Genomic DNA, 23,099 nt, shown 5'->3' on the forward strand with positions numbered 1-23,099 from the left:
TTTTTATTTATTTTTACAGATTCCACCTTTATAATCAATGCAAATGACTATTTTGATATTTAATGTTTAATGGTTTGTCTATTTTGATATTTGCTCTAGTGAGCTAATATATTCAAATAATTTCGGATTATATGCAAAGGGTGCAAATCAGTTAACGTTTGAGACAATGGCAGGGGTTCTGCCTGATTAACGACCGTCATCGACACCTCGTCACAACAAACGAAGTTCGGCGACTGGAGTCATGCTCCTCCCTCCCGCCACCACCTCCAATTGGCAATCCACCCCAACCTAAACCCCTAGCCAACCATCCCCCCCCCCCCCCCCACCCATCCCACCAACCCCTCCCTTCTCTCTTCACCTCCCCTATCGCCCCCATCCCCCGATCAGGGGAAGCTTGCGGGGGTCCCCTAAACGTAATCCTGTTACCAGCAGGGTCCCCGGCCGCTCCGGGAGGCCGCGCAGATTAGCCGCCGCGCTCGTAACCAGCCGCACGGACATCTGCCCTACTTTCAGCGGCGGACGTCAAAGGGGCTAATCTGGTTAAGAGCGCGGGGGCCCCCTCTCACACAAACCCGGCGAGCGTCCCGAGATCGCCGGAGCTGTCACGCCCCGTCCCGCGAGCGCCGGCTGAATTGAACTGTCAGCTTTCCACTTACCGCTTGTTAGGGGTAACAAGCCCGTCCACTGATAGCACTAATGAGGCAGTCCTGGCGACGTGGGGGCCCCGGCAGGTTCCAGGGATCGCAGACCCCCAACCGCTGCCGGTCCGCAGAGCACCTTTTTGTCTGAGAAATGACCTCGGTTTTGCGCGGGACCCCGCCAAAAAACTCAGCTCCTATTCTGTCCAAAATCGTCAACGTTACACCCCTCATTCATAATCTTACATTTTTTTTTACAGCACCTTGAACAAGGGGGAAAAAAAGACACAATATACAATATAGTCACAATATAATCACAATATACCTGGGTCATGGAACACCCACCTTGGCCATTTTGTGGAAGAATGCAAGTGTTTCTGAGTTTTATTTCCCTCCACTTCTATAGTCTAGGCTTTTATTATTGTCTTTACTATATGCATTGTGTTGGAGTGTAAACTGTACTGGCGCTTGTCTTTCCAGAACAAATTTAGATCTCAATGAGAAAAAACCCAGTTAAATGCGGGTTAAACTAAATTAAGAGTAGTGTCCCCTACACTCTCACACCTCTTTTCTCACAGGAAAATGGACGCGTTTGTAAAACGACCACTCGTCTTTCTCTGGAAACAGAAGGTGACGCTAGCCACAGGAAGCGGAGATTAAAATAGGGGGTAGCATCTTCGGCGGAGAAGGCGTTTCGCCTCCGCCAGACGAACTCGGGAAGCGGCAGACCGGATTCTGTTTGGTTTTGTTTTGCCGTCACCTTTGCCCTTTGGTGAGCGGGGACGGCTCAAAGGCCCTCTTGTGTTTCCAGCGATTCATTATTCGCGAGGCCTTGGTTTAATTCCAATTACGCCGTTAATTAGAAATCGCATGCTCCGTGATCTGGCGTTTCTTTCCGTTTCAGTCCGCCCGCCAGGCCGCTAATTCTTCAACCCGCAGGCCGTTATTTTTAAATGCGACATCCTATTTTAAACAACAGAAACCTTTTCTGGTTTTTTTTTCCCTCCCCAGGGACCCAAAGTTTAACCCAAAGTTTTACGTTTCGAACACAAAGCAATCGCTCCTCTGAGCTCTCAAGGCCCCACTATCCACAAACAAATGAGCTTAAATTATAATTAGTGTCTTCGCGCATCGGGAATGCGATTCTAACAATTCTAGTTTTCTGGCGTTCACAAGCATTGTTCCGGTGGATCACAGGGATGACCTCGGTAGGAGACGATGTAACTGTTGGGCTCTTCCCGGTACCAGCAAGTGAGCAGTGCATGTGTACTCTCACACGGGACGGGACGGGGGGGGTGCGGGTCACGCGACCGCACTCTCTTTAAGTCGCGCCGGACCTTGTCAACCGCGCGCGGAGCTGCTAAGTGGAGCATTAATAGAATTAAATAGATTGTTAGGCCCGTCTGACAGGACATGTTAAAGACGCCCTCGAACCGCCGGGCCGGGCGCATGTCAGCGGAGCGGAGGGTGATGGATCGAGGGCGAGAAAAAGAGAAGGCAAAAATCGCAGGCTCCTTTCGTATTTGCGCAGTACTGGCCCCTTCGCAAAGAAAAAAAAAAAAAGAAAAAACTATTAGGGTCAGGGATAATTGGTGATAATGTGTGTCCCGGTTACAGTGTTGAACTCGGCTCATTTGGGGCTGGAATCCTTTCGGCTTTCTCAGGCGGCCATTTTCTCTGAGCGTAACAAAGCTCTAATGAGTGGGTACAGGCGGCGCGGAGGAATAGCCGCGGACATACGACGCAGCCTTGTCGTTGTTTGAGGAGCGCGGGGTCATGTGTTTGCGGAACGCGGCGTCGGGGGGTCTGCTTCGGCGCCGTCGACGCTGGCGAGCGGCTGGACCGGGGCTCCCCGTGAAGCTCCGAGCCTTGCAGGGCTGGCCCGGCGTCGCGCTACGGAGGGAGGGAGGGAGATGGCTTTATGTCACTTGGCTTCCAGAGCGCAAACAGGCAAATGTGCTCCCTGTGCACTGTCCCCCTGATGGGGCGGGGTGGGGGCGGGGCGGGGTTAAGCTTTTGCCATGTGCGTCCGTGACCCAGGGGACATCCTGCCAGCCCAGTCTACCACCCCCCCCACCAGAGAACCTCCTCTCCCCTGCCTCACCCCCCCTCCCTCACCCTCGCTCCCATGCCAACATGCCACCCCCACTCCTCCTCCTTTTTTGGGGTGACATTCTTTAAGCGGGAGGGGGGGGGGAGGAGAACGGGGGCGGGCGCTTAATTAAAAAGCCCGCGCCGCATTGTTTACGCGGCCGACGGCTGTTGAGCGGAGGCGCGGTCGTTTGCAGGCCGAGGCCCCCAGACCCCGCCGGGGCTGGAGGGAAGCGCGGGCCCGGAGCCCGGGGAACGGAGCTGACACGCTCCCTTTGTCCGCGGCCAGAGTCTCCACTGTTTAAAAATACTCCACCGCCTCATTACGAGGGCTGCCCTTAGGACTGGAGCCGTCTGCGGGGGCTAATAAGGTATGCGTTACAGTAAGGGTGATTTTAATAGGCTTTAATACATGCGGGGGCCGGCAATCAAGTGACATTATATGTCTTGAACGGTCTTGCACAGGGGCCATGGTGCTTTTTCGAAACAGCCTGTTACTGGCCTTCCCTCTCTCCTATTCTTCTTCTTTCCTTTCCTTTAACCCTTTGGAGCATAGTTTTTTTTTTTTTTTTTTTTTTAACTTTTCAAAACAAGAACTCCATTGCTTTCAATTACCAGTAGTGATTGTGACATCAGCATTAGAGTGCATGTGCAGTTAAGAACATTCTAATCGCATACTTGCAATCTCATACTTTAGAGGGTTAACTGCATATGATTTAGACATAGACTCAGAAGTGTATTAAAGCACAGTGTTTAAATATACAAGCTGTAGAATTAAGGTCAAACTGAAAATCCCCACCGGTGAGTTTGTGGTCAAAACATTTTCTTGTGAAGCCATTTTACTTCTCTCGTGTCATTTCCTTTCACCAGCCTAACAATAGCCTTGCTTTGTCTGAGCAAGAGCTAACAGACATGAACACAAACACTGGAGTGCAAATTTTACACACACACACACACACACACACACACACCCTGAAAAGCACTAAACCACAAAAAATGTAAATGTAAATTAACCTACGTGCATGCAGTTAAGCAAGTCTCTCAGGCTAAGAGCATTAGCTAAATGCCCAAACGCAGTGTAACACTATGTAAACGCGCGCAGGAAGCGGCAGGCCCGGTAAGCAGCCTCCCTGCTCCTCTTTAGCGCTGAGGCGCGGTGGGTTAATATATGTTAATGTATCATTTATACAGCGCCTTGTTAGCACACTTCCAGGCCGCTTCTTTGTAAAACAATACCGAGCCCTGCTGGGAGAGGTGAGCGGGTAGCGATGAGAGGCTGACGGAAAAGAAAAAAAAAAGATCTGGGGGCCCTCAGCAGCGGCCGCCTCCTCCTCCTCCTCGCCCAAACCTTCCCTACCTGCTGTCCCCAGCCGCTCCCTGGAAACTTGGCGGCAGATGTTGGCGCGCTAAGTTGGCTCTGAAGTGCCTCTCCGGCTCCCCGGTCCCCCCAACAACACAGTCAAAGCGCATCAGATCTCTTTATTTGCGCCCGGGGCGAGTTCGGCAGCGCAGCTGCGCACGCCCCCCGCTCTACCTTTGGTGTCGAAGGCCCTCAGGCGGTAAATGTGAGACCAAAAAAGCGCTCCGCCGCTCCCGAAAACTACATCTGCTGACAATCCAGCAGTCTGGCTGCGGGGCGGGCGGGGGACCCGAGGCTCTCTCTCTCTCTCTCTCTCTCTGCGCCGAACAGATGTCGGCGACAACCTGCTTCCTTACACCTGTACGAGCGGCTCGCCGGGGCCCCCGCCGGGCCCCCCCCTCCCCTCCAGCCGCCAGAGCCGGCCGCTGAAAAATTCATGACCCCGGAGGGTTCCCGTCCGCCATCAAAGGGCCCCCGCTCCGGAGCGGGCCGGGTGTGCGAGGGGAGGGGAGGGGGAGGTGGGAGGGGAGGAGGGGGGAGTACTCCTCCCCCGCCACCCCGGGCCACCCCGCCTCGCCGCCCTGCGCGCCCCACCCTGGCAGGGCCCCCTCCGGCTTTGACAGCGCCCCGACTCCGCCGTGCGCGACTCCATCAAGGGCTTGAACGTCCGTGGCTCCAGCTCTCTGGCGCACCGGAGAAGGGTGTCGCGGCCCCTGCAGGGGACCCACAATGCATTTCTGTCCCCCCCCCCACCCCCTCAGTTCCCCCTTCACTAGCTGCGCCAATGTCAGTCCGGGTCGCTTTGTTCCCTGTTTTGTTTCCATCCCTGACCCCCTCACCACCCCCACCCCCCTCTCCCCCCCCAGCCACCGGCAGTCAGACTAACAGGCACAGGAGAGCTGTTAAAAAACAAAATAAAATAACAAAAGTGCCCCTCATCTGACTCTCCTCTGCCTCTACCCTGTTCGTGTCACATCCTCCTGCAAATTAAGGATTCATTTACAGTCCTGAAACAATGTCAGTTGCATTTAAAAGATATAAGTTTTTTTATGTTTAAAATGTTTAAAAAAATTATTAAATCAAAATAATTTTCCTTCAAATGTATTTTTTTAAATCCTTGCCCAACAATTGAATTTTGTTGTACCCTACGTGGATCAAAAATATTCACAAAAAATGACAACAATTGTTTGTGCAGCGATACAAGATCAAGTCACCATCATGACCAACACGTCAAATAATAATAAATAAAAACCTATTCAACAGCTGGAAATGCAATACTGCACATTAATGGCAATAACACTGATACTGAAAGCACAGCCTCTGACGTACAGGGTTCATGGAACGGAGATCTGTCCAAAGTTCCCTACAAGCCTCCCCTCAGACCGTCCTCTGGCTCACAGAACGGCTGCAGCGGCCAATCCCTCACACAAAGAACGGAGACCCTGTTCCAGTTTAACGTGCGGGGCCTGGTGTTGCATCACAGCCGGTTCATCGGAGCATTGCCTAACGCACGCTAGCACAACAAGGGAATACAGGACGGCGTGTTCTGCGCAGCTGTGTAAATGTTGTCGAGAACATGCCACGCTCGCGGTCCCGCTTCCCGCCGCTCAGAAACTGCGCGCAGTGCCACCTGAAACAAACTCGAAGGTTAAAACAACTTTGTGTGTGTGTTTTCATTCAGGGAAGCCAGTTCTGTGTCCAGCGCTCTCCTCTGGTCGCACTAATAAGGAGGCCGAAATATCAACATCCTGTCTCCAGAAGCCAGATATCCACTCCCCGTATAAGGGCACGCCTGTCATGTTCTGCTGTGAGCGTCTCCAGATGTAGGTCACGTGACCAGCGCGGGTAACAGAAATGTTCAACTGCAAAGCTCCCACAAACTTCCTGTTGCTGTGCAAACGCTGCATCCTGTGCTGAATGCACAAGCGGTTGCAAAACTTTAGGTGCAGACATTTTTCACGTTTCTCCGTTTCATTTACTTTAATGAAATTTAAAGTTATCTGTTATTTCAATTTTTTTTTTTAAAACCACCCAGTTTCATTTCAGGCTTCAAACCCTGTTTCCTGTGGGTTTTTGGTTTTCGTCACGTGGGCCTGCGTTCTACCATGTAATCGTATAAACCGCCGCAGCGGCTTACCTTGTCCGCCGTCGTCGGCCGCATGAGGGAAACTCGGTCGTACTGCCGCCGCAGTAGAGCCCAAAGTGCGTCCAGGCGGCCCTGCACCGAACAAGAAAACCAAATCACCGCTAAATGTGCACACTCACAAAGTGCTCTACTTTACACCAAACTACATTTATTTAAAATGTAAAATGTGTTTATTTAAAACAGTAAGTGGGAAAGTAGGGCCCATTTATTGAGAGCTTGCCAACTTCTGCTCTTAATAATGTAATTCGTCAATTAGCTAAACTTTCTGATGAGCTCATGAATGACAGTTGAAGGTGATTCTAGCGTACCTACATGGAATCAAAACGGCAACTGTGTAAACAGCTAGCTAATTGAGCTACAGGAACTGAAACGAAAACCTGCGTTCACACTGGCTCTCCAGGAATGAAATTGCCCACCACTGATTTAAAGCAACGCATCATTTAGACTATATGTAGAGCATAGCATTCTCATACACCTAAACTGGAGTGTGCCAATTTGTCTCACCGTAACTGGGTCATACCATTTGTATACACCATAAATGGGAGGTGTCATTTTTACCCACCTTAATCGGAGTGTACCATTTGGACTCTCGGTGTTGATAGGTTGGCTTAGGCTTCGGGGGTTTTCTCATATTGGGCTCCTCCGCTTCCTCCACTATGGAGATCACAGCATTTTTGGCTTTCTCTAATCTCGCCCCTTCCTCCGTGGATCCCTTTTCACCCCAACGGACCTGCAGTGAACACACAGATTCTTTTAGACAGAACTTTCCATTTCACCAGATCAATAAATGACAGGGATATTAATTCAGAACATTCAGTTCAGTACAGTTTTACCAACTAAATGAATGGGCAATGAAATGTAAGCATGAACTCAGGTCAGCTATACTACTCATACTTTTACAACTGCTATGTATGTGCAATGTAATCAATTAACAATGGAACAATCAGCATGGAGGGCAAGTGTCCCTGTGTCACAGCCGGTGGCTGGCAGCTACTTGGAGGCATTGCCGATTTTTACAGCTGAAAACTGGCATAATCTCAAATGCAAACACACCGCGATTCTGCACATACATACAAATTCACACAATTTCACACCATCTTGGTGCATCTTGAGTTTTTTTTTTTTCCCTCCTTCGATTTTAATTAAATTCATCACATCTGTTGCCATGGTAAATCCACCAGCCCATACATAGGAGAGGTGATTAATTAATAACACAATCTTCAAGCTGTAGGTTAAGCCTTTACAATGCATAACAGATTTTCCGTATCACCTCTGGATCCCCGCAGAAAATTCAGACTGCATAAAACATTCCGTCTCCGGAGCGCGTTTCCGATCGGGTGCATCTTAAGAGCAGTCGCTCCCATAATCCTCTGGGGGAGGACAGGGGGAGGGGGCCTTCAGAAACTGAGAGGGGATGTCGAAGAAGAAAGGCTCTCCACCTGAGGAGGGGGTGGTGGTCGGGGGGCTGCATTCAGGCACTTGTGGGAAGCACTGGAGGTACCCCCCATGCCACCCCCCCCACCCCCCCACGGGAGCTCAGACTCCTAGCGATAGCGACAATAGAGGGCTTTCATGAGAGGATGCACGGTAAAGCGAGGGGGAACAGGTTGCTCTTTAAACTTCGCTCCCCCTGGGGGGGCTGGGGGGGGAGGCCGCGAATGCAGCGTAGCAGGTTGAACAAAGGGACTGACAGCCTGAAAGTTCATCCCCGATGAATTCATCAGACTGGCAGCGTCCCTCAAACCCATCACGCTAACCGCGGCTCGAGCCCGTCAGACTCCGCGGCCGGGACGGGACGGGGCGGCGGGGGCCTGTCACGTCAAAGCCGTCAACGTCAACGTCACGGCGTGCGGGGCGCCCCGCTGCATCTGGGAAAAAAAAAACTCGCCAGCGGACGGCGAAACTTTCAGCCGTCCAGACAGAGACGTCAGCGCAGTTCCTTTCAACGTCCATGCAGGCACAAAGCCGCTGAGCTCTTTTGTTCTAGCCAGAGACACAAAGCTGAACTGTGTGCAATTCTGGCCCTGAACCCGACTGGTGGCAAATCGGGTCGGTCACACCACGGATACCCAGAGCTCTTTCTAGTCAATGAGCCTCTGTGTAAAAACTAGAACTTCTATCTTTCAGTCTGCTCTCTGAGCAAGACAATTCAGGCTGTTTAGCAAAACAAAATGGCCGTCACTGCTCTCAAACTCACTCTACCCCCACCACCATTTCAGCAGGGCTAAGCAAGTTCAAGGGAGTGGCAGCAATGCCATTTTAACCACAACAGGAGCCACCAGCGGTTGCGGTCAACAGATAACATCAGGCGAAGTGACTCATTTGCATATCTAGTGAACCTCTGCAAATGCCGGGCCGGGGCATATTGGAGGTGCCACCGAGCCTCTTGAACGAGGCGAAACCCAGGACGGCGCGGGGGCTGTTAGCGGGTGCGTGTGAGAGGTGAGAGGGGAGACGGTCGGGCGTCTAACCTCCATGCGCTTGATCCCGCCGGCCCCCCGGCCCCCATAGTAGGACGCGTCCACGGTAGGCCACTTCTTCTTCGGCAGCTGGTCTTCCTCCGGCTCCTTCGGGGCATTGAGACGGCAAAGAGAGAGAGAGAGAGCATCATCTTCTTTAAAAAAAAAAAAACCCACCGGGGAACCGCACGCCCCTCGCAATGAAGATGAAGACGTACGGGGAGACGTACCGTAATCCCCCCGATTACACGGGGGAGGGGGAAAAAAAAAAATATTAAAAGTTACAGTACGGAAATGTGATGCAAATGGGAACTGAAGCGCGAGAATGTTTCATCGCCGAGGACTATAAGCGCCTCTTGAACTGTGATTTGTCAAGGCCGCCCGAGCTGATGAGAACAAGTACAGACAGATGAATAGGGCGCTCGGAAACAGGCAGGGGAGCTCGGGGGGGGAGGGGAAGGGGCAGAGTGCATCAGACCCTTTCTATTCAATGAAACGGCTCAAATCAACGTTAAGGGAAGCGAGTAATAAAAGTTAATAACCCTTAGAATTCTTTTTTTTCAACATTCCTAGCCAGTGTTCTAAAACTCTGTTGCTTTCAATTATGAGTAGTGATTGTGACATCAGCATTAGAATGTTCCAGTCTAGAACATTCTATCGCATATTTGTGTTATTTTTTCACCCTTCAAGGTGTACTAAGCAAACCATTGGCCCGGCTGCCTTTTTTTCGGAAAACAAGCGGTACTCACGGGCTCAGGAGCTGGAGGACGCGGTGGAGGAGGGTCTTTGATGACCTGAAACGGAAGAGAACAGAAGCGATCAGCGGAAGGCGGCGGGAGACAGGCCCACCGGCCCCCCGGCACAGAGAACGGCGGAGGTGGGGGGAGCGCCGTCAGAGCGCGGCGCTTAGCGGGCGTGGCGACCCCGCCGCCGGTCCGCCGCGTCCCGCGACCGCCCCGCGGCCTCGCCGGGGCCTGCTTCGCAAATTGACAACGGTCCCCCAAACGGCTGATTACTGGGAGCCATTTGCAAACCGACACGGGGCCTCTCGGTGCACGGGTAAAAAAATAAAAAATAAAAGTAAGTAATAATAAAAGCTCAAAATCAACTTGTTGACAGGGAGTCTTCAGGGTGATGGCGGCTGCCCGTTTATCTCTTAATTAATTGGACGAGGTTCAGCGCTTCCGAGCGATCCCCAATCATAAAGTCCTAAGGAGTTAATTAGTTTCAATCAGATGCAGAGGGACGGCTTGGGCTTTGCTCCAGACCTCGTCTGGTGGATGAGTACTTAGGCTCAGCACACTCACACACAAACTCAGACACGCACGCACACACACACACACACACACACATGCGCAAGCACACACACGCACATAAGCACACAGTGCATACATGCAAACACGTGCAAATGCACACAGAATCACGTGTCAAAGACAGGCACGCAAGCATGCACGCACACACACCTCTCCCCCCGTCAGGAACAAAATGAAGTAGCCAGACTGTCCCATCAGTGCCTTTTGTGTCAACAGCACAGCATGGCGCTTTAAACATGAGACCTTCACCATTTCAGATTGGCACACAGACTAGAATGAGCTGTTCGCTTTAAAACCAGAAAGGTCCGAACTCCATTGCTTTCAGTTTCCAGCAGTGATTGTTACATCAGCAATAGAAGGCTCATTTAAGAACATTCTAATCACGTATTTCAGATGTTACACCTGAAAGGTGTAATCTGTCCGCAAGGCACGGGGAAGTCAGCCCACGCCAGGGCCTGATCAACGCACCGTTACCACTGGAACCCTTACAGGGACGTCATGATTCTGAGAGCACAGCTGTGATTCTTCATTTCAAGTGAAGACAGGACCGGTTGAATAATTACCCTAGATTGGATGCACCCAGCACATTAATCCACTGGCTTACACTACGGCAGCGTTCAACGTTCTCCACAGAACTGCCTGTGGTACGAATGAGTCACTATCTTTCAATCCCTCCACTCTCCTGAGGAACACTCCAAAATTAGAGGCAGATCCACAGTGCATTATTCATGAAAGATGGATACCCTATCAGAACAGGTTATGCATTTACCAAATTAGTTTAAAAAAAGCCACATAATAATCACATATCATAGGCCGAACAGCTGTTTCACTCACATTAAAGAACACTGATACCATTACACAGCCAATATAGTGTTGCCATTATTATAATAGAAAATAATCATTCTGGGTTAATTAATTACTCTTTGACTTGTAGCTAACTGTTGGCAAATCCTGTAATATCTATTAGTCAGCTTTGGGTACAATGATTAACATAATTTTAGGCAGACCTTACGCTGAACGATTACCTCTTTTATTAAGTAATTAAGAGACAGATTTATATTCCGGGACATATTGTGGAATAAATAAAACATTATCCAAATGACACTCAACGAGGCTTTGGAAGTACCTGGCATACAGATGTGACAGACACACACACATGCACATGCACACACACACACACACACCCCACACCGTGCTGTTAAAATGCCCACAGTAATTAAAAACTAAAATCACAGAAGGTACTTATCCATCTGACGGCAGCGCAAGCCGCTAAAGACCGCCACATCAACACAAGACCTGGCCGGGCTGGAGACCGCAGGTCCCATTCCCATATGGCCTTTCCGTAATTGTCCAATTGGATTTGATTTTATAATCCAATCCCCCGCCCCCCTCACCCCCCCGCCCCCCCAACCCAAAACACACCATGCTGCGTCAAGCTGCCAGCTTAATATGACATCAGACAAGTGGAGGCTAGTATATTTGCAAATGAAAGTAAAGCAGTTTCAATGACACCGAGATAACCTTCTGTGGGACAGCCCACAAAAATGGCCTAATTTTACTCAAATGTGTGTCTTTTGGCACCGGTGACTTTTTGCGCACAAGATTTACTCCCATGCGAGGCTCAGGCGAACTCAAGGCCAGCTCAAAATCAAGCGCGGTTTCCTAGAACGCCGGACAGGAGAATGTCGACGTGTCGGTTTTTCAGTCCCTGAGTCGCAGAATGAATTGGTTGGAGAAAATTATGAACTAAATTCGTACCAAATGTGTCTCTGGCAAACACTGGTTGGCTCGACAACATGGTTTGAAACTGGTGTCGCATCAAAGTACAAAAGATTAAACTTTTTATGCTGGAGTCAAAATGCATCATTAATGATACTGATTCTCTTAAAAAAATAAAATTTCCTATATTTTCCCATTTTTCTACATTCTGACAATAAAAAAATAAACCTTCTGCAACCGCACTAACTGCATCATACATGTACCGGTGTATGGGAGGACACAGACACTGCCTATGGACCACTTTTGGACACAGCGGGAGAGACGATTCACACAATGATTGAAAACGAACACTCCGCTTCCTGTAAAGAGGGAGAATGCCGAGTTGAGTTGTGATTGCACCATCTAGTTTAAATATTAACAACACACACATGGTCCTCCTGTTCTCCAAGTCCCCCGGCGGGCCAAAGCAGCCTCCCCGCCACCAAGGCAAACACGGCCGCATCCAGAGACGCTGCAGGGCGTTTACATTTTAATGCTTTTGTTGGTTTTCCAAAATATGCTCTGGTCCCGTCCTGGCCGGGGTCCCACCTGGTTCTCAAAGAGAAGCGTATTGCATTGTTCTGCTCCCGCCACGGCGACGCTCGCCAGGCTCGGGCCCGTCGCGGTCGAACGCCGTCCGCAGCCGTCACCGCGGCCTCGGCGGCCGAGCGAAAGAGGCGCGTTACCGGCGGCGTCCGTTAGGGTCGCAGCCTTCGACGCGCCTCAGTCGCCATCCGGTAAATATTCACCGTCATCGTCATGCATCGTCAGTAAGGACAACAGATGAGTTTCAGACCAAAAAAAAAACCCCCCCAGATAGGAGGTTTATTTTGGAATAGGTGAAGAAACTGCATCTGCACAGGCAGGAAGCATGGAGTTACTGCGAACTGCACAGTTGATATTGGACAGCTATATCCTGTATATATTACTACATTCCAAGCAAAGTAAACTTGCTGTTCTTCGCTGTTCTTCAGTGAAATTATTGTGAAATTATAGTGAAATTGTCTTGTTCTTTTTAATGATTTTTTTTTTACTGATTGCAACACTGCTTTGTTTCCATACTTCTTTCCAATCACTTTGTTACAACAGTAATCTGCAGAAATAACAAAATTAAAGGTGCTGTAATTTACACAATACATAAATTTAATTTATTGATGGTTAAATATATTCTTTGTGTCTTCTAGCTTCGTTGTCTCAGTGCTAATTATTTTCTTGCCAGGAAATTGGATGCAAGTGTTTCTTAGCAATGTGAAGCAGGCGGCTCAACAAATGTTTCCTAAGAGGTTATAGGAAACAATTGAATCGTAAATAGAAGCTTTGCGTGATGTGAAGAGGCTCAACATCCTGTTTCAAACCCTCACTTCCTCTTTGTGCTCTTCACACAACTCAGAATGTAGATGTGTGAAGAGCACAAATATCACAGGTCTAAGAGTCATGTGAGATGTACCTATAAGATGTTGCATCTGTACAATGGTGCTCCAAAAAAAAAAAAAAACAGAAACACTACCAATTTTACCTCAAGAATGAGTAAGCGGTGAACAGTAAAGGTAAAAACATTGTTTAAATTCCTTTGATTCAAACCATCACTTGTGTCAGCAATATTAGCTAAATATATTAGCCTCATAGATGTGGGAATCAACCTTAAAGTTCATCAATCTTGGGAATCAATCTTTATAAAACGCTTTGAAAAATGACCAGGCAAGGACTCTGTACAGGCACGTTATTACGTTCATCCTTAAAAGGAAGCCTACCAACTGACACAAAGGGTGACATCATTGTTCCCGGATGCTGAAACGGTAATCCGGTAGGACATACGGAGATTGCCAAATGCTCTTGCGAGAAGTGACATGACATAAGGTGTTGGGATGAAGAAAGAGCAACCTTATTTTCCTGAGAGAAAAACTCACCACGGTGCAGCAGAGAGGCCAGAACCACCACATGAGGGCCAGGAGCAGCAACAGGAGCAGCACCAGGAACACAATTGTCACAGCCACCCCGTTAGACTGAAAAAGGCCACATGTCAAAGTCATGCCTAGCCTGGCCTAGTCTCGTACAGCAGACTTCATTTCTGGTCCTGGCAGGACACAGGGTCTGTTTATGCCTCAATATCAGCAACCGATTCAGACCCAAGAAACCAGGTGAGGTGAGTTAACTGTGTAATCGGCTGCTTTAACCGATCAATTAATTGTGGAGGAACAACAAAAACCAGCAGACCCTGCAGTCCACCAGGACCAGGAATGAAGATAACTGGTGTATTACTGCAGATAAGTGCCTGTCCATTCTCTCCAAACAGCTGCACATGAATTAGCGTACCAAGCTAGCAAAATTCATCAGACCAAAATCCAATCTTTCCTTAGTTAGGATGAATCTGTGAGGTCAGCATAGTGCATCTTCTCCAAATCTAGTCTTTCCACTGGGGAGACACTGGAAGCTCCAATAAGCAGCACTATAAAAGTTTTTTGCTAAGACAAGGGCGAGGTAACGGCCTTTATTGAAGCTATTTACAATATCCCTAGTGACTGACAACAGCAATGCTCAACAGTTATTAATGTCCTGTGACGTTGTCTATTCTTACCCAAGTGATCAACGAAAGGTATTCTCTCACATGTTTAACCCCGTGTGCTAAACATGCTAAAGCATGACGTTAAAGGTGACCTTTCAGATCTAAAGGAGCTGAATTCATTTTCATACTTACGCATGTGGTAGCAGTGATGGTGAAAGCGCTCGAGATGAAGGACTTGCCGTTGTTCAAGCTGATCAGCACGTCTATTGATCTATCGAGCAAGAGAAAAGGAACAGCGTTGATATTGACTGACGTTAAATGCCAGGTGTCATACACTCACTGTAGCTAAGAAATAAAAAATAAATGTTCCCTCTATTAACCAACCAAGTCAATGTATTATTTTATAGACCAAATCCAAGACAGAACACTGTTTGGGGTCTTTATAGACAAATATCTCGATGAGCTTAAAATTCTTTTACTATTGCCACTTAAAAAGGACACGCTTTTAACGTATGACAACAAGACAGAGAAGATACATATGACTTATTTATCAAGGAGGGAACCAAAATGGGTGCAATTAAAGCACTAATGATGAACGGCACAGCAATTTCCATATGTCAATTATAGGGAATCCAATTACCTCAGGTTTAATGAGAGTCGAAGACCAGGAAATAGAACACTTCAATGCCCTCAAACCCACCCCCACCCCCACCCCACTCCAAAAAAAAAAGATGTAAAAAATAGGAAATATGTATAAAAGACTGGTCTATTGTCTGACTGTGGTACTGTGCAGGAGTGCTCTGAGAAGGATTATTCCGGAATAATAACCAGGGAGGTAGCTTTGCTTTGCTTTTTGCCCCAGGCGTTGCCGTGGGCCCCTCTGTTCCCAAGAGGGTCAAGTAGAGACTGGAAACTACGCCATTTGTCCTTTGCTTCCTGATAAATTAAAAACTGCTAAAGCTCATTTTTAATTCGCTCAGGGACTAGCAACACAATAAATTGGCATGGCAAAAGAACTGAAGGTAGTTTTTGTTTTGTTTTTTTTTTCTTCTTTTGTTTGTTCAAGAGCCATCTTTGCAATAAAAAAAAACAATTTGTGCCGTTGCACTGTGCTTATCTCTCCCTTCCCAGCATGCACCGCTCTGTAACCTGTTTGCCATGGGAAGAGCCGCAGAAAAAAATAACAGCATTGTAATGAGATCTGATAAACATTCATCACCACTTCCTTGTTCAATAACCATAATACATTAATACGTTGCAAAATGAACAGACGCCCTCGCGGCTTCTTGCAGACGTAAATGGTCAAAAAGCTCATAAAACACAAATGTATGTATACCCAGTACCCTGGGCTGCCTGACTCACCATCTGCAGAAAGCCTTTACAATTTCCTGAATGTCACCCAAGCAATTCTCTTGAATAGACGAAGGGAGGGCCTAATTAATCTGACATCACCAATGGATGACTACGGTGGGCAAACGGTCACTAAAGGAGGGATTTTAGACAGAGAACGCTGGGACCTGCCAAGCGACTTCACTTTGCTTTGAGACATCATTGGGCATTTCTGATGCTCCAAGCCCCATTACAGACAATGGGGCAGTAGCAGGTATGCCATCAGACAAACTTGGTCTAGGGCATATATACTAAAATGCACACAGGTGGAGCACAAAGTCTCACATATGGTCTCACAAATTTTCAGTGCTGCTCCATGAAGTTACATAGCTAGCTTCTTTAATCTCTTAAACTGTGAAGGGCGTTCTGTCTTCACGGCTGTTGTATGCCATTGTCCTATGCTTGAATCATGACTTTACTAAATATACAGCCCCACACAGACACAACAAACATAAATCCAGGTCTTTGAGGCCAGGTCAAACAGTAGGCCAAGGTAAACAGGCACACGCCATTTAATGAGGCGAGGATAATCGCCTCTCAGCCAGCTCCTAAATATACACAGTAATTACCATTTATGAAATATGAGCGCTGAGAGAATAAGACAACAACATCCAGTTTGTGGACCAAAGGTTGCCTTTATGGGGGCCAAGAGACAGAGACCACAGCCAAGCGTATATGGGAAACAGTACTGACATCTATGTCATGGGGCCAGATATGAACAATAATAATTATAAAGGCATGTCAATTTATGGCCACTTAAAATGTCAACCTATTGTACTGTAACTTCAAGTCAAGTGATACTTCATTGTCCCAATTAGGGATATTCATTTGTCTGCTGTTTCCATGCCATAACTGATACATAAACATGACAAATCAACACAGCAACCATAATTAAATTATGATTATAAAACCTTTCGACTGCTGGATTAAATGAGTCCCTATATCTCCTTGTGCGTATTTGCTTTGTAGGAGATGAAAATGAAAGGTCTGAATAATTCAGTTTTTCCAACATAAGCATGGAGTCATTACAAGCTCTTTCGAATGTGAAGATGCTGTACAGGCATCAAAGGCCAAGAATAAGGAGATCAAACCGTGACAAGTGCCGAACGGCAACTGAGAAAGAAAGAAAGGAGGAGAATACCTGGAAGCCCGTTTGATCTCTTTTTTAAGCTGGTTATCCAAAGGAAAGTCAAAGGCAAAGAATGCAGACTATAAACCGTTTCATTTTTAATCCCAGACTCATCTTCTCACTGAACAACCGCACGCCGTTCAGCTATCAAGTTGTTCTTCCTGTTGGTCTTCGATAAGTTCAATCGAACTGTAGACGTACAACATGGGTATCTGAGAAGGGGTGCAGAGGTTGAGCCACAATGGTGGACGACCAACGGTGTGAGCGAACGCGTTCGCGCGTTACCTTCACACGTCCACGTGCGTCGCTAGGCGATGGAGGACCCCGAGCTTCTATGGGTGAGATTGATTATTGATGAGGCTGCAGGCTCAGCCCACCGTTACTGTGAAAACCTGGAGGTGAGGGAAAGGTGGCGATGGAGCAGAGGCACTTAACCTTTACAGCCGCGGTGCGGGAGGCCGGGGTGGGGGGAGGGGGTGGCTGGGGGTGGGGGAGTCACTAACGGTTGACAGATGCCGCCGCCCTTAACTGACGCGGCAGATGTCACGCCAGACGAGGCCCGGTGACGAGCGCGCTACATCACTGGTCCGAACGGGTTCCCCCGGCTCCAGAATGTATGCACAGTGCTAGCCCCACCCCCCCGCGACCCCCACCCTATCACGAGAAGGCCTACAAACTCTTCCCCGAAACACAACGGCTACGGACGAAGCGCAAACGCCTTCGAAATGCGGACTGAAGGCGAGAGCCAGGCGGCAACGGACAACAGAGCGTCCCGTCGTCGACACTCAGGAAATCGGTGCGGGGAGCGGGTTTCCGCGCTCTCCACAGTCGTGCGGACGGAATACGGCAGCGGCGGTGGTGCAGAAGCGGCCAGATGGCCCGAGACGAAACCCTCGTCTGCTCAGACGCTACGCAGGTGGTGCGTGCGCGCGGACCGTCGGCGCGCGGTGAATTATTTAGACGGGACCGCAGGACAGGAAATCGCCGCATCTGCCACGCATCCCTTTAAAACCCTCCACCAGATGTGTTTATTCTCTGCTTATACCAGCTAACTACTTAATGGGTCGCCGTCGCCAGCCAAGAGTTAATTAAGCGAGCGCTCGGAACGGTCGCCGCGGAGACGAGCTCACCCCGCCTCTGCGTCACGTAGCGCGCGTCTACTGTACACTGTACACAGTCATTAAACCCCTGAACACAATCCGCCGAGTAACATACATTACGTAGCACTGCAGGAACGTGATAATAACTGGACCTACGTATGATTATTTAACACAAGAAAATAAATAACAAAATAAAAACATGAGAACCTTTCACTGTATTCACCTTTGATTACCGTCAATTCTGCTTGCAGTTTCATCACTGGATGACATATTAGTTCATAATAGATTTTTGCATGCACTTAGCTACATTACTCCAATCACAATATAAAATTGAAAAATAAAACTGTCAAAACTTATACCCTGTAAAAATGTAATTCTCACTAATTATCACCACCTTCAAAGAGGTCTACGGAAGGGTAGGTACTTGATGAAAATGCGTAGAATCTACTACCATTTACACTATTCCAGTCATTTAAGTATCAGTAGTGTGAATTATATCACCATATACAGAATGCATTAAATAACTGTTCCCCTGAGCACCGTTGAATTATTCTCTCCAGATACAACTTTAAGCCTTTGAAGAGTAGGTTTTTTGGAATGTTTTTACAAAATTTTAAGTCCGTGTTCTAGAGCTCAATTGCTAGCAACATTCTAATCACACATTTATGATCTTACACTTTAAAGGGTTAGAAAGTAGGGCAACCCAAGCTTGCCCCCAAGTTTACATCCCAGCAAACGCTAAAGAGTCTCTGCTTCCAGAAGCAGGAACTTTAAGTGGGTCATTCTCAGTGTTATTCTAGTGTTGGCAGGGATTTTTAAGGTCAAGGCACTGTGCCAAGCAAACAGGCCCAGTTCATAGAACAGCTACCTCATGAAATTGCTTCTATGTTTTTGCTTTCCCCATCGTGCAGTATAGACACTCCTCTCCACATAACACTACTTTGCAAGCTTAGCCTTACAGAGCATGTGGCAGCTAAAAGCTGTCACTTTTCTGAGGAGGCTCGCGCACGCGGTGCGGAAACCTTCGGCGGGTCCTCGTCCGGCTTTTAGCTTTTACGCACGCCGCCGCGCTATTAAAGGGAGCCAGGACACGTGGCAGCCACGGGAAACTCAAACCAGACCGTGAAGCGGGGACTGCTAAAAACCGCTGCCCCCTAACAGACCCTCACAGAGTCCCGCCGCCGCGCCCGGATCTTTACGACGGTGCCGCGAAAGCTCTCCGCGGCCACTTACTTACTTTCCCACTTCCTGCAGCACCGGCGCCGGGCAGAGCAGGTAGTTGTGTTTCACCACGGTCGGCTTCTGGCCTGGCAAATAAAAAATGAAATAAAAAACTTTGAGTATGCTGTTTGTCTGCACTAAACCTGTTTCCAGATGCGTGTAACGTACTGTACAGCCGCAAGCATGGGTCCTCTACAGTAACACGTGCAGACGATCTAAACAATCACAATTTTGAAATACATTCCAGAAAATGATCAACTTGGTGTGACCGCCAGCATTTTCATTACAGTCCAACATGGGGCCAGAGGATTTCACTATATGTCATCAAAAGCAGCACCGGGAATGGTTTTTTTAATTTTATTTTAAAGCCTTCTGTGAAAACTATGGGATTCTACAAGTTGGAAGGCAGGACAGAACCATGTGCTTCCCATCTGTGTAGAATTATTTTAGAGGCATCAGTATGCCTGAAAACAATCTCAAAGTGCCCTGCTTCTCTGAGGTCCAGCAAGGACAGTTGCTTCTGGTGTCTTAAAAGGAAAAGAAACACATGCCAGCACTGAACATGACCAGCAGAAATAAATCTGTTAGCAGCTTCGTCCTTTCTTCATATGAGCCTCCACTCTGTTTGAAAAGAAACTGCTTTTCTTGGTTTATGGTGCAAGGATCTGGAACAAAAACTACCCCGCAGCAGCTGATTCGAAGCCTTGTACCTTAAGTATCATCGAGGTTGTGGAAATATTTGAAGTCTGCAGCTGCTACTTTCTTTAATTTTTTTTTTTTGTGGCAGATAACTGCTGTGTCTAAGAGGAGTGAAGTGAGAAACGGCCTCATCGTTGTGGACTGCCAGGTGGGCTCACAGCCAACCACGGCGGGTCACTGCGTCCAAAGTGGTCGATGTAAACCAGGGGGCGTTTCCTTACGCCGAACGGGCGCAATGACACTTCTCCGCGACACTTACTGTAGGTCTGCTGATCGAGGATGAAGCTGCAGACGATTCCTTCCGCGCTCCTTCCCAGAGTGAACCCGTTTCCTCTCAGCACAATGTCGAAAGACTCTGAAGGAGGGTCGAGAAAATGGGCACAAGGTAAAATTTAATTGTGTCAATCAGTAGAAAAAACCTCATCGATACAGGTAAAAGGACATGCAGTGTGACCCCCCCCCCCCCCCCTCCTCGCTTACCGTTCACGCAAATGCTGGAGGGCTCCACGCTTAAAATCTCAGTGCAGGACTGCTTTAAAATCTGTTCAAAAACAAAATGGTATCGGCACGTCATTCAGTATCATAACGAATGCATCATACATCTGTCTTGTCCCTTTCAAACATTTATTAGGATGCTACAACTAAGGTACCCACAATATTTGTTACATCGAAGCACTACTTGTCACTCAGCCAGCAAAAGAAAAAAAAATAATGATTTCATTGGAAGGAAGCGGGTGGGAAACTATATCCATCTTTATGGGGAAATTATACAAGTCTATTACACTCTCCAAGTCTATTAAAGTCTCCAAGCCGCCATTATCATATAAACAGGCCCTTGCGATCCACAACCACACACAAGGACTATCTTCTATTATCAGATAAATCCAGAAACGGTGAAGCTATGTAAATATCTGTACACAATCGCTTGAAAACGAGCATATATGGCATTACAGGGGCATGTTTTACAAAATGCAGGTGGAAAAATAAAATTGAAACATCAATGCATTGTAAACACACCTAACACCACAGATTGACCGGTACGGACTCTATATGGTACAGCCTCCAGGGTTATATGGGTGTAATATAGGCTACTCCTTTTTAAGGATTGTTGAGGCCTTTTGTTTGGGTTTTAAAACCAAGTTTTCTCACAATGTGCTGCTAAGCCAAAAACAAGGCAGCAATGATTAGAAAGTAAATTATTAAATGTAAGAAAGCTAATTAAAAAATAAAATAAAAATGTCCATTTAAGAGTCAAACAATGCCACACTGTAATACCTTAGTAAGTTTCATTACTCACTTTTTAAAACCTAAAAACAACAAAAAGTACTCTATGTACTGCAATCGTAAAACATTAAACAAAGCACTATTCATAAAGGATTGTAATACAACAACATAAGCCTAAAGTGCTTGGGAGTGGTCCCGATATTTTCGAAAACTAAAGGCATGTAAATAAAACAAACAAAAACCTGGCTAAAAAACAAAATCCTGGCACACACATGTGTGCAATGTTTGCCCTTAAATCACTCGCAATTGAGTGTCAAGAATTGCACAGATGATCTGAAATCCAAGAAATCCGACCACGGAGAAACGCAGCGCCAACTGTTCCTGTGTCCAGAATTACTAATCACTAGAGAATGCCCCGGATTCCTCTCACAACTGAATAACAAAAACTGCGTCCGACTCTCACTTCTGCAGAGCACACAGGCTTGCTTTCAGGGGTTGTATCCATGTTTAACCCTTTAAAAGGTGTAAGATCACAAATATGTGATTAGAATGTTCCTATCTGAACATTCTAAAGTGGATGTAACAATCACTACTGGTAACTGAGAGCAATGGAGTTGTAGAACACTTACTTAGAATTTTGAAACAACATTCCAAACATCCTACTCTTCAAGTGGTTACATCTACATCTGTTGCCATTTAAGACTGAAAAATGACAAAAGAAAACACATAGTGTAGTATATTTCCACCAACATCCTAACACAACACACAGCAGAAAAATGTCTCAGTTGCAGGCTGCCTTTTCCTAAGGAATTATGATTAAATTTCCAGGTTCACGTGATGGTCCTTCATCAAAACACCAAACCCTTTTTAGCCTCTATGGAAACAATATTGAGCAATAACCAATGTCCTGTTCTGATGTACATCCAGGCAACAGGAAAGGTATTTATATATTTTCTACCTGCAATGCATTCATAAAAGATCTTCTGAAGGACAAAAATATGAAAATATGAAAAACATATAACAAATAACAACAAAATATGAAAGAGAATTCTCCAGCTTCCTGAAGGCCGGACAAATGCAATGAGCATTACGGTTCACAAACTGCTCCTGGCAGAGGACTGTTAAAGGAGTTCAGGGAATGGAAAGTATCAGATGCACATTGGCAGCCATTTTACGTAGGAAGAGGCCGCTCCAGCAGTCCTGCATAAATATGGTGACAGAGAACTTAACCCCCCGATCACTCCACATATCTGTCAAGATGGCGATTTGACAGTTTGCGACCGACTGACCACTCATTTTATTGTGGGCAGTGGCTAAATATTGTCCTCTCTTCAAGCCAAGTCCTTGATTTCTTTATTTATTTGCTTAGTCTTCCATGCCTTTTTTCAGCACAGGGCCGATTCAATATGAAGTAAAACAGGAGAGGAACTGTGATTTACGGCATTATAGCAACCACATTTTATAGAACTGTGATATATGACAGGTGAATTAAACTAAAAAAAATTAACTGATCAATGCAGCAAAGGATTATCACCCTGCAAGTCACACTGTAATTAATGCAAATTAATTCCAGTGTGGGATGGGAGAAAAAGTGTAACTTAAGGACACTTGCCAAAGCTAGGGCATTCAAAACTAATCTGACAACTTCCCCCTCAACACTCCGAGGAAGATACTGTACTGTAGGTAGCATAACAGTGAAGAAATATGTGAATTGGAAATGAATATACTGGAGGCTTTTACAGTATGCCACCCATGCCTGTGTATGAATAGCAAAAAACTAATTCAGAAATTCACCCGTCACAATGACAGGCCAACCTCATAACAAGTAATTCATGAGGTCATAACGGGTTTCAGAAGCAACCATTTTGCGGTTGTCCACGCTGAAATATGTGGGCCATATGTCTGAGGATATGAGTGCTCTCCACATAAATTATAAAAAACAATAATGCCACAGACCCAAGTTTAATTAGAAACTAAAAATATAACGTACACATTATATACATCAATTAATCATCGCCTCTTCCACATTCACTGCGCAGAAGCGGGGATACAATTCCGACAGGCTTAAG

General features: G+C 47.1%; 1 protein-coding gene across 1 annotated transcript in view; it reads right to left on the reverse strand.

The window, feature by feature from the left end:
- The window catches only part of antxr2a (ANTXR cell adhesion molecule 2a), a 62,163-nt gene that overhangs the window by 28,478 nt on the left and 10,586 nt on the right, over nt 1-23,099 (reverse strand). The window contains exons 8-16 of the mRNA XM_035436478.1: nt 20,287-20,347; nt 20,066-20,161; nt 19,124-19,193; nt 14,461-14,539; nt 13,673-13,768; nt 9,444-9,488; nt 8,707-8,802; nt 6,798-6,965; nt 6,227-6,307 (exon numbers count right to left, since the gene is read on the reverse strand). Of these exons, the coding sequence (XP_035292369.1) occupies nt 6,227-6,307; nt 6,798-6,965; nt 8,707-8,802; nt 9,444-9,488; nt 13,673-13,768; nt 14,461-14,539; nt 19,124-19,193; nt 20,066-20,161; nt 20,287-20,347 (792 nt within the window). The remainder of the gene's footprint in view (nt 1-6,226; nt 6,308-6,797; nt 6,966-8,706; nt 8,803-9,443; nt 9,489-13,672; nt 13,769-14,460; nt 14,540-19,123; nt 19,194-20,065; nt 20,162-20,286; nt 20,348-23,099) is intronic.

The sequence above is a fragment of the Anguilla anguilla genome, chromosome 10 (assembly GCF_013347855.1).
Source record: "Anguilla anguilla isolate fAngAng1 chromosome 10, fAngAng1.pri, whole genome shotgun sequence".
Lineage (NCBI taxonomy): Eukaryota > Metazoa > Chordata > Actinopteri > Anguilliformes > Anguillidae > Anguilla > Anguilla anguilla.